Source organism: Bacillus rossius, chromosome 17, assembly GCF_032445375.1.
Source record: "Bacillus rossius redtenbacheri isolate Brsri chromosome 17, Brsri_v3, whole genome shotgun sequence".
In the NCBI taxonomy this organism is placed as follows: Eukaryota; Metazoa; Arthropoda; class Insecta; order Phasmatodea; family Bacillidae; genus Bacillus; species Bacillus rossius.
In genome coordinates this window covers 39,382,917-39,401,647 of record NC_086344.1, presented here as the reverse complement: position 1 = coordinate 39,401,647, position 18,731 = coordinate 39,382,917, and the positions used below count along the sequence as shown (strand labels likewise).

Here is an 18,731-nt window from a genome sequence, read left to right as displayed (position 1 = left end):
TTAAAAGTCAGTTCAATTTTATTTTTGAAAATACCCGTCATTTTACATTAAAGTGCTTCCGATTAGTTCCTTTTGCTGACATTGCTTCAGAACTGTGGTTAAAAAGCCTTCCAAGGAGCCACTACGTCGGACTCCACAATTGAACTGTGTTGTATTCCACACCACCAAACAACCTCCGGTCATCTGGAATTTGAAGCTGGGTTTGAAACTTCACAAATAGTAGATTTAAAAATAATGAACTGGACAAACTTTTGTGGAACAAACTAATTTCCGAGCAACTTCAACACTTTCAGGAAACAAAAGTGTTTTTATTTTTTGGAAACTGCATGCCAAAGTTATTCAAGTTCCTTCAAATTTGGCCACGGAAATGTTTCGGATTGACATTTCTCCAAACACCACTCGCAGCGTTACGACGGGACGGGTCAGGCAGCGGCGCGCACTCTCACGCCGGCTGATCACGTGGACCAATCTCACACAATATCCAGGCACGGCAGCAGTGGCTGCTGTTTTTATACCAATTCATTTTTATTTATATAACCAAAACAAGCTGTTAGGACAATTTTTTTTGTTTTTGGTCATATATATGCATGCTTACTAATATAATATTTTTTTGAAGGTTTTTAAATTTCACGCTGATGGAAATTTTTAAGTAGAAATTTTTGCATTGTTTTATTCAAGTTTTAAATGTATGGTTAGCATGAAAAAAAAATTATCTTAAAAATTATTTAGTTTGGACTAGACTGAGAAGATCATCAATCTTTTCGTGGGAAACAAACGAAAATTACCAGTAGCTTCAGAAGTGTATTCAAACACTTCACTATTTACACATGGCACAAAAATTTCAATTTATGACTACAGTACTCTAGTTTTTATTTTTATTTTATTTCAGAAATATTCACAGCCATTAAAAAGGCATATTCTTCTCTATTGTGTGCATTGTGGTTACATCTGTACTGGTACCGAGCAAATGCAATAAATGATTGTGACATTTGGAAATGCTTACATTCAATATGATACTAACTGCAATGCACTGTCACCCCCACACGGGTTGCTAACAAAGACAACCAGGGCATATTTGCGGATTACGGCACAGTTAGCTAGGTACCGTCTTCCGCAGCATGGATAACAGATGGCAGTAAACTGCTGGAACATGGTGAATCGACTTCATGAATTTCACTGCGTGGCCCGGAATCAAGCAAAGGACCTTTGAGGAATAGTAACAAATATTCTGTATAATTTTGAACATAAAAATCAAATAAACCTAAATATTCAATTGAGGTGTAAAAATACCCCTCAAGTTTTTTGCCAAAGTAATTCCAGTGACACTACGCGGGGTCCTCTGCTGAAGGCACGTAGAAATGAGGCCACTTGGAAATGAGTCTGTAGACGTTAGGACCGGGGCTGATGGTGCTGAAGGTCTGGTTGTGCGCGACCAGCTTGTAGTTGGGGTCCAGCTTCCCCAAGTCCACGCCTCTCTTGATGAGCTGCTGGACCGAGTCCGTCTGGACGTGGCTGGGCGAGTCCCAGACGAAGTTCCCTATCAGGCCCACGTCCACGTTGTCGCCGCTGACGAAGCCCGTCTGCGCCGACCGGAAGTCCCAGCCGCGGCCCTCGTACACGTTCCCGTCCCCGCCCACCAGGAAGTTGTACGAGATGTCGAAGAGAGCGCCCAGGGTGCGGTGGTACTCCTGAATGCCCCTCACGATGGCCGCGCAGGTGTGGACGTCGAAGCAGAGGTTCCCGGCCGTGTGCGAGATCACCACGTACTTGGTGGGGTGCACCAGCCACGTGGCGTTGCGGGGGTCCCGGCCCCCCCACTCCTTCTTCGAGAGGATTCTGCGGCCGTTGTCCAGCGTCTTGTTGCCACTGACAGGATACTCTGGGGGAAAATATCTTTACTTTACGACACCCTGGCTGGTCTCAGCTACATTACAGCTAATCTTCATCTTCAATAATCAATTCTAACTGTCCTCAAAACTGTCCTCAAACCAACTTAAGTACAAAAATCAACTTGAATAAAGCCCGTCTTGAAACTACACTGAATCCCGGGTGCACTCTGGTATTGAGAATACTGAACCTAATCGCACCAGCTGCCTGCCACGACAAATAAAGCTGGGAGCCAGACAGCTTTAGGTGCATCATTTATATGCACACAACTTAACTGCTAAGGTCATACTTCTTAAAAATTATTAAATGACCGGAAAAAAGCTTTTACACAGTGAATCGTAATGAAACCAAAAATAATGCCGAAATGTGTCTTAGTACAGCACATATAACACTACACTGCAACATTTCGCACACAAATACTACCTGATTCATGAAAAAGAAAATAATTCCAACCAAAATTTACTTAAATCTTTACATATTTTTTTCTTTAACATGTAAAATTTTACAAATGCTATTATTTTCAACAAAAGTATTTAGACAAAGTAGTGAACTAGAACTATTTTGTAAACCCCCCCCCCCCCCCCCCCTTCAAATTGTTATGTTGAATACTGAATCTTCATAAAATGAACATCATCCACGAAAATCAAACCTTCACCTCAGTTTTTAAAATAATGAAACAACCCTAGACGAGTACCTAGGGGAGCCACCGTGGGCTCGCCCTCGCCCCAGCGCGAGAGCCCCAGGACGGCGGGCTGCGACAGCACCGTGGCCCCCGCCGCCACGGCCAGCAGCGCCGCGGCCACTAGGAGCCCCCAGAAGAACGGCCGTGCTCGGCACGAAGCCAGCCCCTTCTTCCTCGCCACCACCACCGGCGCTCCGCCCTCGTCTGCGACACACCCGTCACCACACCACCTCGGGACAAGACCAGGCACAATCAACATGGGATGGGATCAGGGGGACGTGCCTAGGGGGGGGAGACGAGCGGGACCGGACCCCCCCAGGGCTAAAAATATTTTAATATATAATTCACAAAATGAAAAAAATAAATATTTACTTTTATGAAGTTACGGCCAGTATTTTTAGATAGCCTAAATCAGCAATATTGAACACGTATTTTTCAACATTTTCACGGGGGAGGACCCCCGGACCCCCCTCCTAGCTGGGGGGTATTCCATACCCCCCAGGCCCCCCGGAAAGGCCCTAGCCTTCTGCCTGACCCCCCCCCCAGAACAAAATCATGGACACGCCACTGGATGAGATGTCCAAGTTCATTCTTAAAGGATGTTCTCATATATTAGTTCCTTTACTCGAAACATATTATAAAATTGAAAAAGAACAGTAAATACTAGAGGGGACATGGCACCAACTCCAGCTGCGCCTCTTGCGGTGTCGAACCGGCACACCGGGCTTAAGCCCCGGTCGGCGTGAACCTGTTTGCTGAACAATTAACAACTGTTAACGCCATAGTAAGAACTCTTTCATCCCATCATCGGCTGCCTGAGCTTCCGAACTCCCCTGCAAGCTCCAAGGTCCTAATCAAAGTTTTGAAAAAAAAACTTCATGTATTATTTTTTAAAAAAAAATACTGCCAAAATGTTTAAAAAAATCTTACCAAACGAGAGCAAATCAACTGGTCACGTAATATAAACAATAACATACGCCAGACAAACTGGTAATGTTTCAAAAAAATATGAAGACTGGTTACGAACCAAATTCATCTTAAAGATGTGTCCCTACAGTATGATGAAAGCTGCGCTGTCTCTACATTTCAATGGGTTGTAACACCAGGATTCTAACGTAATTTTTAGGTTGTCATTATTTATTTTTATGTCTATATATTATAAAAGTATTAAAGGATAGTTATACTATCAGTAAGTTTTTATTTTTTAATACCTATGTGCAGTGCACTTATGTTAACAAAAGCAATATATACGATTGAATCATGCGGGTCAGCCATATTTTCCAGATTTCCGAGACTTCCGCCGAAGGCAGCACCGTTCCACTCACGAAATTGCTCCTACCAAATGCTACATACAGAGAGCCAGGATGTTACACATCAGGAACCTTCTGATCGGGAAGTCAGCCTCGAGCCGACTTCATGGAGCGAGCGTGTAGGAAATGAACGCGTCACGCTACCGCGCTCGTTACCTGCCATGAGCACGCTGGGGCGCACGCACGTGCCACGGAGGCGGACGGAGAGCACTGTCGAGGCCAACGGAGTGCTACCATCTTATACCACCCCCGCGCTCCAGGGTCACACGGCAGGGCAGTAAACACAAACACCCGGGCTTCTATTCCGAGCTTGGAGCAGCTCCAAGCTCAACACGCGCTGGGCCCGGCCTGGCCGCCACCAATCAGCCGCTGGACCCTCTGTTTACGGCGCGCGCAAACACATCACAGGCGCTCGTGAAGGAAATAACAAGCTGGCCTGACTCGACCGTCTCGCTCACACGATCAAGCAGCAGGATAAAACCGAGCATTTTTACACACGTTGCTTTCGTTGAATTTTTAAGATAAATTCTGCCTGTTGTGGCCGTCAGGGCCACATTTAACCTTGTAATTTAATTTTGCTTTATTGAGGTTACTGGCTTTTAGTTTTATATAGTTTTATCTTACGTATTTTTAAGTTTTCATTTTTTATTTGATTAATTCATCTCTTTAAATAATGGTTGTGACTGTTAATATTTTTTTTTAAGCTAAGCGCTTTATTTTGTAATTATGGATTGGTAGTTACGTGATATTGATTGTGTTTCGCATGATTTCCACTTGGTGTGCTCCCGGCGGTTTGGCGATGACGTCATCGACGCGGCCGGCCGGGAGTGGGAGGTATCAGCTGGAAGCGAGGACAATTGGCGGGACTCGTGGTGAGAACGGAGCATGTGACGGCGGACTGAAGAGCCGGGCGGCAGCGGGCGGTTATGGGCAGGGTCAGCATGGAGACACCACGCAGGACGACAGGGCAAGGGATTGCCCGACGATGCACTCTTCGTACAAGGTAAAAAGAGGCGGCCGCATTGAATTTTTCCCTCGTGGTGTTAAACCAACTGTTGCGAAGATCGTAATTTGATTTTATGCCCATGCTGAACTTTTCTAGTTTGGACGGAACTTTTGCCCCCTTTTTGTGAGAAGAGGCCCATGTTTTTAATGTCACACATTGGTGATGTGATGACGTGTTTTTGTTAACGGTCGCCCGTTTGCCCGTTTTGTGGGACACGAAATTTATTTTTAAAATAATTCGGCGTTTTGGAAAATTGTAGCAACGTTTTGAGACATTGGCATAATCAGCGTATTTTCAATTGGACTTTACTAATTCTAATGACTTTCTGCAGTATTATAGAGTGTATGCGAGGGAGTTTTGCCGCACGCACGGACTGATGTTAGTGCGTAATTTATTCATTTGTATGGAACAGTATGTCGGTGAGGCATTAGACTCTCTAGTTTATTGAGGAAGGTCAGCGAGCCGGCGGACGTCTAGAATGTTAACATAATGGCAAGCTTGTAGTGACAAATTATTTCAAGGAAGAGAACAATTAATGAGAACTGAGAAATACGTTTAATTCATGTTTTGTATTAGAACATTTTATGTACAATTTTATATAGAATTTTATATAGATTTATATATATTTTTTTATAATTGGTATTAAGGTAGGCCATCTTGCATTTAACTTTTTTTGTGGCCACACCTCACGACCTTCGTTGTGATCATTTAATTATTAGTAAGGCCGTTGTTAATATTTATATACATATATATATATATATATATGTTGTCATCGTTATTTATATTTTTATAATATTTAATTTGTAATGATTATTTTTGAGATTGGGTTAAGAGACTGCCATTATTATCGCCTTTTTTTGTAACCAAACGTGTATTGTTATATATAGTAAATGCTAATTTTTGAAAATTATCTTTTTTTAATAGTAATTACCCAAAGTCTTGCCTTTATTTGGAATATTGTTTGCTATGCTTTGTCTGCTTTAAAGTTTTTTGGCCTGACCCCTGGGCATTGGTATGGGGAATTTTTTATTGTGTAGCCTTTCATACCTTTTCATAATTTTTGGAATTTCCCTTCGCGCCCAGAGTGAGTCGGGGACGCAACCCCTCTTCCAAGTTAGCAGGAAGAAGGGTTACACTGTGAGAAACTCTCATTCAATTCAAACTAAGAAATTGATTTTTGAGTTAATGACTAAAAGCTGAGGCTTACACGTCCAGCTATTCATTTAAATTAATGGATTTTCCTATAAAGCAATTCAAATATGTAGCTCTCTTGCAATTGTTTTTCATGATGCGAATTTTCCCCCAGATGTTCACAAAACATAATGTATCTTGATAAATAAAATGTGAAACCAAAGATAAAATACAAGAGAGCTAAATTTAAAAACCTACATTCATTATATGACATGAACGTAATTTATCTGAAATTTTTATAAGAATAGCAAAATTTCTTAGGATCAATTAACCAAACTAACGTGAAATTTGCCGTTCCAAGTAGGGTTAAAAAAAAAATATATATATTTTTTTAAGAGTCCATTTTTCAAATTTTCTGCAGGAGGGGCATCGAACTTCCCCCTGTCCTTTTTCACGGGGGGGGGGTAATTCCATACCCTCTATCATGGGCTTAGATCTGGGGGGAAGGGAGCTGGAATTAAGAAGCCCACTCACTGAGGGTGCCTGCACTTGCGCTTGCAAAATCGTGACTGTAATAAAACAGGGTCGATAAACGTAAACATAATAGACGTCCATGTGCCCCCCTTGCCCCCCGTGGGCTCCAGCTTGGGACGGGTTGCAGACACTCACAGCTCACCAAGGCGCCGAACAGGCCGCCGGAGACCAGGTCAGAGGCGCCGGGCGACTCGGCGACGCCACCACTGGTCACCACGATGTTCTGGTTGAAGGTGACGGGGCTCTGGTACACGGCCCGCGGTCCCACCTGCACGTCCTTGGACTGCTGCACGTAGAAGGCCGTGCCGGGAGTCCTAGCCTGCGGGCACGCGAGCGACCTGCCTCACCAGCCACCTCCCCTCAACAACACCAACTGAAGCTGGATTCACAATGATCTGCGCGTCCGTCGTTACATGTTTCTACTCGGAGGCTGCCAACAACTATTAGGGCTTAAACTTTTCAGAAAATTTCTCTTGCTAAGGTTCACCAGCTGGATGATCATGTACGCTAAGCACTCACAAATGATTAAACAAACTTTAAAATATTTTTTTTAAATACATATTTTCGAGTTCACATGCATTATTAATTACTTTTGTGTCTCAGAATTTTTTTTTAAACATAGAACTTAAAACGTGTTCATAGGTAAGTTTAAAAACATAATATGGAAGCAGTTAAACAAATAAAAAAATTAAACAAAAAACTTAAAATAAATACAATGCCTTTCAGACGTATTTGAGGTTATAATTTAATCTATTGGTCCATCGAAAGTTAAAGCTTGGCAAAGTTTTGACATTGACGGACGGATGGACGGGTGACAAACGGATTATTGTGCAATAACCCATCGCCTACGTCCATTCGTTATTCAATTAACTCACAGTCAAATTGTGTGTCTGTGTGTATATATATATGTGTTTGGGGGGGGGGGGGGGGAATTTCCACCCGTTGGCCCGTTAAAAGTTAGGCACCCTCATACTTTTGACGGACGGACAGATTAAGTATGTCTATATTAAGCTGCAGCAGTCAATTGTTACTGGAATACAGGCCTGTGGTGTTTGTATTAAGTCGTTCAGATGTTTTGTGTAATAACATCTCGGTTCTCAAAACTCATGCCCAAACAATTCAATCACGACTTTGAATTTTTCCGACAACACAACACACAGCCACAGCTTGTCATGCAGTTGTCTTGTTAACAACACGCAGCATGAAACGGGTACGTAATTCACGTAACTGAGTATCTACAATGGCACGCATGCGAACACAGAAGCGTACAGAAGAGCTGGGCAATGCTCAGCTTTTCCGTTTACGTTACTCAGTGCGGTGGTAGCCATGTTTGTTTGATGTTTTAACTAAAAAGTAAAAAAATATATATATATTTGTGTGACCAGTATTTTATCATTTATTTTAAGTTTATTTCTATCATCCCAGCCGTATTATGTTATCGTATATAAAAAATCAATTAAATTGAAGTTTTGTTTTCGTAATTAATTCAGTCACATTGGATGCAATTTGTAAAGTTTACGTGGACTTTCGAAGCGGCAGACGGATGGTAAAACGTAAATAACGATCATGTACGCTAAGCACTTACGAATCATTAACCTACTTTTCTTTCGTTCTAATATTTATTTAAATATATTTTCGAGTTGCGTACGTAATTAAATACAATTTTGCGTGCAGGGTCAATTATTCTTTCAAGTATAAAACTTTAAAACGTGTTCAAACACAAGGTAAAAACATAAAAATTAAAGTAGCTACTAGCTAGTTAAACTTTGTTACGGTTTTGACGGGCAGAATTTTTCAGGCCTTCTGATTGGCTGGAGGTCACGTGATTACGGACGGACGTGTGACGTACTATTACGATGGATCATGGTCATGGTGAGTCCAACTTTATAGTTAAATGTTTCGCGATAACATTTCGTGTCAAGATATTCATTAAAACACTATATTGTTCTTATTGTTATGACGAATCACGGCGCCAGAACAGTAATCGCACCTTCATTGGCCAGTCAAATGCGGGGAAGCACCTCTCATTGGGCACAGTCAATAACAAAACAAATTGTGATAAACATCAACACAGCATGTCCAAGTACGATAAAGTCACATTTGACAGCGATACGCAGGCGTGTTTACTTGTACTTATATCAGTTACACCGGACCTTGGGCAGGGCTTCCCGAGACATACGTTTATCCAGTCCTACCTGCGACACGGAGACCCCGTCAGAGGTAACGTCTCCATGGTCTTCCCACGTGGAGCTGTCGTCGCTGGAATCAGAGTCCGTCGGTTCAATGGGCCTGTCCCCTTTCCTCACATCGGCGCTCATAGTCACTTCACTGTCTCCTCCGACACGCACTCATTTCGCGTCCGCCATCTCTCTTCGCAGTCTTGCCAGCCACAGTGCCCGCCCTCTGACGTCACGGTGTCACGTGATCCACGGGGAGGGGGGACTATGGGGGAAACAAAGCGAGCAGACCATAGATAAGCAGACGATGCCTGATGCGAATGCCTAATGCTACATGTGTCCGTGGTAAGGAAGCGTTTAATATTTTTCCGTCCAATAATGATACAATTTTGTTTCGTACCTCGTTGTAAGCATGTTTTACGCCTTAAATAGAAATTCACACCTAAAAGAGGCAAACTTTAAAATAATGCAAAATTAAAGTTTGCAGTGACGTTCGCACACGTAACGATTCTCAGCGCACGTTAAATTCTCAAAAAAGAATGAATACAATTACCAGGACTTTTACGTTCACATCGCCTAGGAAACTAAATCCCAGGCAATGAACAAAACCAGTCTAGCAAATAAGTTTGCAAGGTTTGTAAATATTCAATTTTTTTTCCGTATCCTATAATTGTACAGAGCATAAGCCCTATAAAAACACAACTAAGTCGTAAAATGTTGTACACGTCAACACCTGCAGCGCGGCCTAGGAATTATGGAGGTAGTGGCAAAATGATATTTCTGAGTTCAACGTTACAACGATTATAAATATTATATTATTTTTCAATAATTTTCTCGTTTTAAATGATTTTACCTTACCATTTCCCTGGACTTTATCCCCCACCCCACAATTAAGTATTTCAAAATCCAACTAATTCCGACACCCCGTTTTTTTTTGTGGAAAAATTGAAGAACATTATCAAAACTCAAATATTCCTACTTTTTTATATATTTTTTCACATGGAAAGGCCGTTACTCTAGAATTAACTTATTAAAATATGCGAATGCCTGCGAATTCACAATGGACAGTGGGTAAAAAAATATATATTGTAGCAACATGCGCTTTGAGTTATCAGAAAACGCTATATAAGTGAAGAAGGAAATACCTTTATACAAAATACACGAGTTAAAATTACATTCAAATACCTATATGGAACAATTCACAAATCATTATAAATAAGTGATCGGCTTTATTTTTTTGTACTTTAGAATAAATTGCAATATATTTTAGTTTTAAGTATAACTTCATTTCAAAAGGAATATAGGTTTTCTGAAATATTTATTGGCGATTTATTTTGCAGTTGATTTTTTTTTTGTGTACCAGCCATTAGTTTCTACATGATCAACACAAAACACAACACTTCCACACAAAACGTAAATCAAAACTATGTGCCATGTTATAACGTATAGTATACTTGCGGGATTTCAAAACTATTAGGTTTTTCCTCTCCAAAAAATATTAATAAATCCGGCTTTTTCGTTTACTTTTACCCTAGAAAAGACTTTGACTTGGATAGCTCCGGGCTTTCACAAACACGTCCTTACCACGTGCCGCTATCCTTACATCGTTATAATACGTGGAAACATGAAAACTTTACCCCTTTTTAAAGCCTCTTGTTACCCAAGTCCTCAACAAAGCTAAATCCTTAAACCAACATCGAATGAATTCAAATTGTTAATGATTTTGGCCACAATAACTCTTTCAACACAGCTTATTCCATTATAATTGGCTGTTTGTTATTGTTTACAATTGCTGCCTCACAGTTGACTGTGGCGCGTTATCCGGCCGTTACTTGAACTGCTTGGCTCCGCCCCATTTCAAGAGTATATTCCATTAGAGTATATGAGGTAAGCCATTCCCACTCACTGCATATTCATTGGCTGAAGGTATTTGACGTCACGGGGAGGATGGTAGTGGGCTGAAAGTACTGGGCCAGCGCAGCAGTATAAATTCGTTATGTATTGCCAAACACCATTATTTTAAGTAGGTTTTTAAAGTAGAATTCAGAAATAACTTCCCTACTAAAGTGTTCAGTGCTTCAAAAATATTTAACCAATGAAATGTGTCTGATTTCAATTTTACTTCAAAAACACTTTTTTCAACTTTGAGATGATTTTAAAGCCTAATTTCAAATTATGTTTTTACCGTTCTGGTTAACAGATTTTAATAATATTTTATATTATGACACTATAATGCACTTTCAATAAAAATAAATTTTTCCGATTGGCTAGCATCATTAAAATTTCGAAATAAATTACATAATCGGCGATAAAGTGTATTTGAAGCACCCTTATTTAATAGAAAATTATACCATTTAACCTGTAGTAAGCATTATTCTAAACATTTGTCCATATTTTGAAAACTATATTCTATTTCGATAAATAAAGAGTTCTCACCTTGGAAATTGTTTTGCCATAGGTGGAGGGGGGGGGGGGGGGCAGAAGAAGAAGAAGAAACATGACAACCTGTCTAATTTTAAAAATAAATTATAAGTCTTAATTATTTCAAAAAGTTTTCAATTAATGCGAATATTGCCAAATGAACTATATGTTTTTATTTCCTGTAACAGATTGAATGATCTGCTATTTACAATCATTTCTCTCAAATGAACACTTAGGGAATACCCAAGAAATGAGTTTTTCGTTTCATATCGAAGTCATTGCTCTACAATGCTAGCTAGTAAGAGGTTACTTTCATAATAAGTGTTTAAATTGTGCATAAAAATCCAATTTGTAAGTCATTGGCTAGTAGTCCAATACATAAGGGTATTTTGAATGTAATCGAGTCCAACTTCATATTAGTGTTTGTAGTTTTCCGGAAAATAGCTCTACAGGGCTCAAAAGGTAACTACAATGTGAAGTTCTGTGACTGCAACTGATTTGAAAGATAATTATTACTCTGATAAAAGGTTTTTTTTTCGATGTGTGGATATCTTGTCATTTTAAAAATAAACCATTTGCTGTCGAGATTTACATTGGATGTTCTGCTGACACTTGTTATAATTATACTTATTATTAAATAATTTGTCATTACGATGTTAGGCAGTAGGAAATTTAAACCGTTTCAGACATAGAAAGCTTAATTATTAATTAGTTCCAGTGTAGCACGTTTGACCACAGCCATGCTTTCCTGCCCGCACACATTAATGCTTAATGCCAGCACATTTATATGCTTAAGTTTTCTTAATGTCTGATCATACCTACATATGATTTACTGGTCTTACTGTCTGCACACATATGTGCTGGAGTGTTTTCGGGTCCGCACTCAGGCAGTGCCACAACTGGTTAGTTCACATTATAGACGACAGAACATGTGCAAGGGGCCACAGCCCCACATCTGCACATCTGCGTTATGCAAGAGTGGCAGGTGCCAGTGCACCTCATGTGTTTGTTGGGTCTCGGGGGGCTAACACTCCGAGGTCCCTTGTTGGTAGCGCCTTCCTGTCTTGCACGCCACACGGCGACGTCATGCCCCGAGCGCTCCACGAATTGGCATACGGATGAAACAGCACGCCAGCTGGCATCCTGCGATATCCACCTTCATTCACCAACATTAACCAAGCAGAAGGTGACAGTATATTGTCAATTCATACAATAATTATTCTAGAAAAAATATTTATTTCACAGAAATTGTTATAAAATTTTGCACAATGTATATAGCACAAATTACAAGAAAATGTTTACAGCAACATTTTGTTTCTTCAGACTTTACAACACTTGTTTGGAGAAGTTTAAAGGTAGCTCGGTCATGATCATAAAAAAAAAGGTGCAGTAAATTCTTTACAATCATTTTTCATGTACTTCCTCAGACATATGCAGAAAGAAGCTGGAACACTCGGAGAACAACAGCACCCGACAGCAAGGTTAACGTTACCAGCATCTAACTGCCGCAACAGCATACAGCCGTAGAGCACATTAAGGTATGTGTTGTTATGAGTTTACGAACAAAACGTGGATAGCACAGAAGAGAGGTTAAGACAGGGTTATATGTCAGATGGTTATAGTACACAGTCAGACCTTCATGACGAAGTCAGTGGACAGAACATCATAACCCATCCAGCTTTAGCCATCATTCTCCCACTCCTCGGCCTACTAAAATAACTGTTACATTTTATTTTCTTAAGCCAGTTTAAATTGATACGTGAGTTCCTTTTATTTTAATACATCATTTGTAAATAAGAAAAAAATAACCAGTCCCTTAAAACGTATTAAATACTTCAATGCAGTTTTGTGTTGAAATAAACAACAATAATGTTCTTAACTGGCGTTTACGTTATGGTAAAGTCTCCTTACAGTAAAGTTACTGCACCTGTACCAGTTGGAGAGTTCGAGCATTATGGGGGTAAAATTACAGAATATTGAGGGTTTTTGCTTTGTAATATCAAATGTTGAAACAATAATATTAGGTCCACCTTCTTTAACCAAATCCTAGATCTGCCACTGTGTTCACTTCCCATTATGGAGATATCATGGCAGGTGTTTGTCATGTAAACAAAACAAGTCATAGAGAGGGCCTTCTGTAGTGACTAGACAGACACGCAGGTTACATGACCTCCAGGCTAGACTCTTAAAGTCCTGAGTGGATCACACTAAACACCTTCATTGGTTAATGATTTCAAGGAATCTTAATACAATTATGTGTATTTCGACCTTGTATTTTATGGCTGGTTTGCCGATGGCTAAAAGCCCACTAGTGCATGACACAGTCGTAACAAAGACGAGTTGTTTGGAGCATGGTTTGTCAATACACACATCGAGCCACTGTCATCCAGGAAGTAGCCGCCGAGGCCATCTGTAGCACAAAGAGCAGGGGCTGAAGGTGGGGTGGTCAGAAGAGCTTGATGGGCGAGTAGTGCGGCCAATTCTGTATCTCCCTGAAGACGAAGAGGCCCGGACTGTTGGTGTTGTGGGTCTGGTTGTGTGCTACGAGCTGGTAGTCGGGCGCGAGGTAGCCGCACTTCACTCCCTGCTCCAGCAGCAGAGCCGTCGAGTTCACTTGCAACTCTGTGAGCGACTGGTCGCTGTAGTCGCCGAAGAAGGACACGCCCAGCGTGACGTTGCCACGCTGCTTCAGGTGCGAGCTTGCACGCCACCAGCCTCGCCCTGCGTACACCGAGCCGTCGTTGCCCACTACGAAGTTGTAGGTGAGGTCATCATAGCCTTTCTTCAGGTGGTAGTGCTGCATGGAGCGCAGCTGCTTGCCACAGGCTTCCAAGGAACTGCAGCGCTTCATGGCCGTGTGTGACACCACCACGTACCTGAGGAAAATACACAATGTCTCTCTTCCTTTCAGTCACTCTATGGCTGTGTGACAGTCATTGTGTACCTAAAGACAAATCACAACCACTCGCTGCCTTTTAGCCATTTTATGGCTGTACGACACCACTGCATACCTGAATATGTCACAAAAGCTATCTTTAGTTTATTTACTATACATCTGTGAATCACCACCATGCACCTGAGGATGTCACTACAACTCCCTACCTAGTAGTTAAATATGGATATAGACTGCACATTCAAGATGCACAGCAGAATTTTTTTATGTTTATAGTTGAATATTTACCAATAAAACTTTTGAACTCCATTGTTTTGGTGCACATAGCTGGTATTTTTTTTAGGGTATAAAATCTCTAATCGTTTAGTAAGATTTTAACATTTCGAATGGGACGCCGAAAGCCTGTATTAGTTCCATGCAAAGAAGACAAGAATCTGTCTATTTAATATTTTTAAGTTACGATGACACTACTACATACTGGGGACAGTTTTCCAATAGACAATGTAGTAGATAGCTGAAATAGAAGACAGAATGCAGATGATAGGATAAATACATGTTTCAAACTAGTGGATGATGTAGACTATAACACCAGATGTATTTAAAAAGAAATGACTGCATATAAATCTATTTGTTTACTATATATAAGTTGAATAAAAAAAGTTTGGAATAGTGGAATCAATAGGTGGTGGAGATATGAGGTGTTTTCTGGAAAGGTTTGGCTTGGTAGGTTTGATAATAAAAAAAACCAAGGAAGGGGGAGCCAAGGGTGGAAAACTAGTTAAGTTATGTCCTGGTTTGCGGGCGTCCCGCAGAACACACCTGATGGGGTGCAACATGGGGACCACCACTGCAGGCGGCTGTGCAGACCACTGTGCCGGACTGTAGTAGCGCGGGCACTCGCCCCTTGAGCTGGCACCCCCTGGCTGCAAACATGCTGCAACACCAGCGACACGAGTGGGAAATGAACAAACTAATCAATCTGTGTCCAACTTCGCGTCAAAGTCGAGGTCATAAGGGACGGTACGAGAAAATAATAATCGACAGGCACCATCTTGGTTTCAATGGTTTTCAAAACACAACAATTTTCTTTCGCTTTCCAAAAAATTGAATTTAACAAAGCATAGTGGAATTTAGTGGAATCCCTGAAGTTAATGAAGACTGGATGTTCCATGCAGTTTCTTCTATAAAGTGATTGAGATTAAGTATTGAATAATTTTTTTGGGCACTATGAGGATGGTCCCATCTGGTCCTAAATTCCCACTGCAAGCACCACTCTATTTATAAGGTAATTATACACAAGGTAAACTTGCTTGCCTAGATGGGGCCTAATCTGCATATTAGAAAAATCAAAAAGGAAAGATAACTTTGCCGTCGTCCGGGGTCTCGGGCTCGAGTCCCGGTGTGGCTCCTAGTGGGAAAAGGCGGTTCTTGCTACGTATTGTCCGGGTGGGCGCCAGACTAGCTCGGTTCTAGTCGTGAGTTTGGGGGTCGTGGATGTATGTGCCCCTGCGTGGCCCACTAGGGCCGGCGGCGGTGTTGCGTGAGATGATTTTAAATAAGAGGCGTGGAGTTAAGGTGGTGGTGTCGTACCTTTTATTCATAGGAACGAGTCGTACACAATACAACACTCTACAGAGGTCCCCGGGGGGGGTTTACTCGTTATTCCGTGGCGCCGTATGGTTTGTGTTCCGCGTTACGTGGCCTCGGACGCTGCTACGTCTCATACGTCTCACTGGTTACACGGGTAACGTAATTTCGTAACACAAAGGCGGGACACAAAATACACTGAATTAAGGGGGTGCGCACAAGTTACGTGGCACTCGTTACTCGGGTAACATAAGTTAGCAATACAAAGTACGGGACACAAAAATACACTGAATTAAGGGGGCGCGCACAAATTACGTGGCACTCGTTACTCGGGTAACGTAAGTTAGCAATACAAAGTACGAGACACAAAAATACACTGAATTAAGGGGGTGGACGATTGGAGACGGCCAATCCCGTATGCAAATGTCTCGGCGCGGGTGTTGTGCCCACTGTGGTGAAACACGCACCGCAATTAAGTTTGTCCAAGTTCCCTTGCGGGTTTGTGGTCAGCGCCGTGCGCGTGACCTTAAATAAAGTTCTGTAAGTTGCGGGAGGCGGCCCGTGCCGTATACTGAAGAGCAGCCCCGCTGACCAAGTGTGGTGCGGGGTGTCTTTAAATTGATGCGGCCGGATTAGGTCCTGGACCGAAAAAAGGGACCGGGTACTCACGGAGAGGTTAAGTAATAAAAGGGGTTCTGTTAATTAGTGACTATATTTACCGGACGTTACTTTCGATGTAGACAAAGGATGTTGCCTCTCCGTGGGACGTAGGTCCGCCCCGGTCCGTGAGCTGCGCTGAACTGCCGAACTGGCATGGCGTCCGAGGGAGGCTCGGCCTCTCTCGCGCCAGGCGTGACCTCATTACGCTAGACTCCAAACGGGTGTGTCTGGAAGAGATTTTATTGTCGCTAAAATCCTAATTTAATGTTTTAGGAGGAATGGGTACGGTTCTTCTCTTGTCTACTCAGGTTTCCGCGGCTTTGTCTTTGATTGCTGTTCGGGTCGCCTGACTCGGGTGGGCCATGGCCAGGGGTGTGTTCCGTTAGCGGGAGCGTATACTGGCGGGTGCAGGTCGGGCTCTGGGGTGGTCGTCGGCCAGACGACGTCAAACGCCCCCCCCCTGTGAAGCCCGACCTTGCGCCGCTTATGGTCCCGCTAACATGGGGCCACCCCTAGCTCCGGCCACTCCATCCCGGCGTGGTTCGCGGCTCAGCAGCTGGTTGGCTCCGCGTACTGGACCTGGTGATCAAGGCCGACTGGGCCAGCGTGCACGCCGCCCCGGTTGCCGTCGTGGCAGGCGTGCCGGGGGCGGCGTCGTGGCGCCTGGGCGGGGTCAGCGGCTGATAGGGTCAGCGCACTGGACCTGGTGATTGTGGCCGACTGGGCCAACGTGCGCGCCGCCCCGGTTGCCATCGTGGCAGGCGTGCCGGGGGCGGCGTCGTGGCGCCGGTGTGGGGTCAGCGGCTGATAGGGTCAGCGCACTGGACCTGGTGAACGTGGCCGACTGGGCCAACGTGCGCGCCGCCCCGGTTGCCGTCGTGGCAGGCGTGCCGGGGGCGGCGTCGTGGCGCCTGGGCGGGGTCAGCGGCTGATAGGGTCAGCGCACTGGACCTGGTGATCGTGGCCGACTGGGCCAGTGTGTGTGCCGCCCCGGTTGCCGTCGTGGCAGGTGTGCCGGGGGCGGCGTCGTGGCGCCTCCTAGCTCCGGCAACAGCCCCACCCGGGTGGTGCTCGCGGTGGCCGCAGTTGGTAGGGCCCGAGCACCTGTCCCGGGTCGTCCCACGCCGAACATCCGGGGGTCGACTCGTCGAGGTGGCCTGTTGACGTTGGCCCTCAGCGTCTGGTACGGCGTGGATGGGTACAGCCTCCTCTCCCGTTCCGGTGTGCCGGGCGGGTTTGGAGTAGAGGCCTCCTCGTCCCCGTCGTCCAGTTCCATCATCATGTGGGTGGTGTCGGCGTGGTCGTTGTGCGGTTGTGCCCTAAGCACCTCCCCGGACTCGTCCTCGGGGGGTGACAGTGGTTCCGAGTGTGGCTGCGGTGTCTTGCAGCGGGCGGCGGTGCGGTGGTGGCCAGGGTGCCGGCCGGCAGGGGCGGCGGCGACCAAGGTCAGGTGGCTCTCGGCAGGCGGGCAGCAAGCGCGGGCGGCGCTCGGCACGGCCCGGCTCAGCCTTGCTGACATGCGGGCGTTTCGCGGCTCGTCTTGCCAGACGGATGACAGGTGTCATCGGCCGAGTGACGGTCACGTGCGGTGGTGGGGCGGTCGGGCGTCCAGGTGCCGTGGCGTCGACCTGCATTGCGTCAGGCAGATGCAGGGAGCTCAGGCGACCCGGTAGCCGCGGTGACGTCACGGTGTTGTGGCGCGGCGCCTGTGGCGACTTGAGCGCGCGTCGCCTCGGCGGCTGCTGTGGCAGGCTGACCGAGGGGCGGCGTCGTGGCGCCTCTGGTGGCTTGAGCGCGCGTCGCCTCGGCGGCTGCTGTGGCAGGCTGACCGAGGGGCGGCGTCGTGGCGCCTCCGGCGGCTTGAGGGCGCGTCGCCTCGGCGACTGCTGTGGCAGACTGTCCGAGGGGTGGCGTCGTGGCACCTCTGGAGCACAGAGTGCGCGTCGCCTCGGCGGCTGCTGTGGCAGGCCGGCCGAGGGGTGGCGTCGTGGCGCCTCTGGCGGCTTGAGCGCGCGTCGCCTCGGTGGCTGCTGTGGCAGGCTGACCGAGGGGCGGCGTCGTGGTGCCTCTGGAGCACAGAGTGCGCGCCGCCTCGGCGGCTGCTGTGGCAGGCCGGCCGAGGGGCGGCGTCGTGGCGCCTCTGGCGGCTTGAGCGCGCGTCGCCTCGGTGGCTGCTGTGGCAGGCTGACCGAGGGGCGGCGTCGTGGCGCCTCTGGCGGCTTGAGCGCGCGTCGCCTCGGTGGCTGCTGTGGCAGGCTGACCGAGGGGCGGCGTCGTGGCGCCTCTGGAGCACAGAGTGCGCGTCGCTTCGGCGGCTGCTGTGGCAGGCCGGCCGAGGGGTGGCGTCGTGGCGCCTCTGGCGGCTTGAGCGCGCGTCGCCTCGGCGGCTGCTGTGGCAGACTGTCCGAGGGGTGGCGTCGTGACGCCTCTGGAGCGCAGAGTG

General features: G+C 45.2%; 1 protein-coding gene across 1 annotated transcript in view; it reads right to left on the bottom strand.

Moving 5' to 3' along the window:
• Nucleotides 1-1,325: 1,325 nt before the first annotated feature.
• LOC134540663 (uncharacterized) overlaps nucleotides 1,326-18,731 on the bottom strand; it is a 43,080-nt gene continuing 25,674 nt past the window's right edge. Inside the window, exons 4-9 of the mRNA XM_063383535.1 lie at nucleotides 14,861-14,975; nucleotides 13,597-14,024; nucleotides 8,746-8,882; nucleotides 6,686-6,869; nucleotides 2,582-2,773; nucleotides 1,326-1,879 (exon numbers count right to left, since the gene is read on the bottom strand). Coding sequence (XP_063239605.1) covers nucleotides 1,326-1,879; nucleotides 2,582-2,773; nucleotides 6,686-6,869; nucleotides 8,746-8,882; nucleotides 13,597-14,024; nucleotides 14,861-14,975 — 1,610 coding nt within the window. The remainder of the gene's footprint in view (nucleotides 1,880-2,581; nucleotides 2,774-6,685; nucleotides 6,870-8,745; nucleotides 8,883-13,596; nucleotides 14,025-14,860; nucleotides 14,976-18,731) is intronic.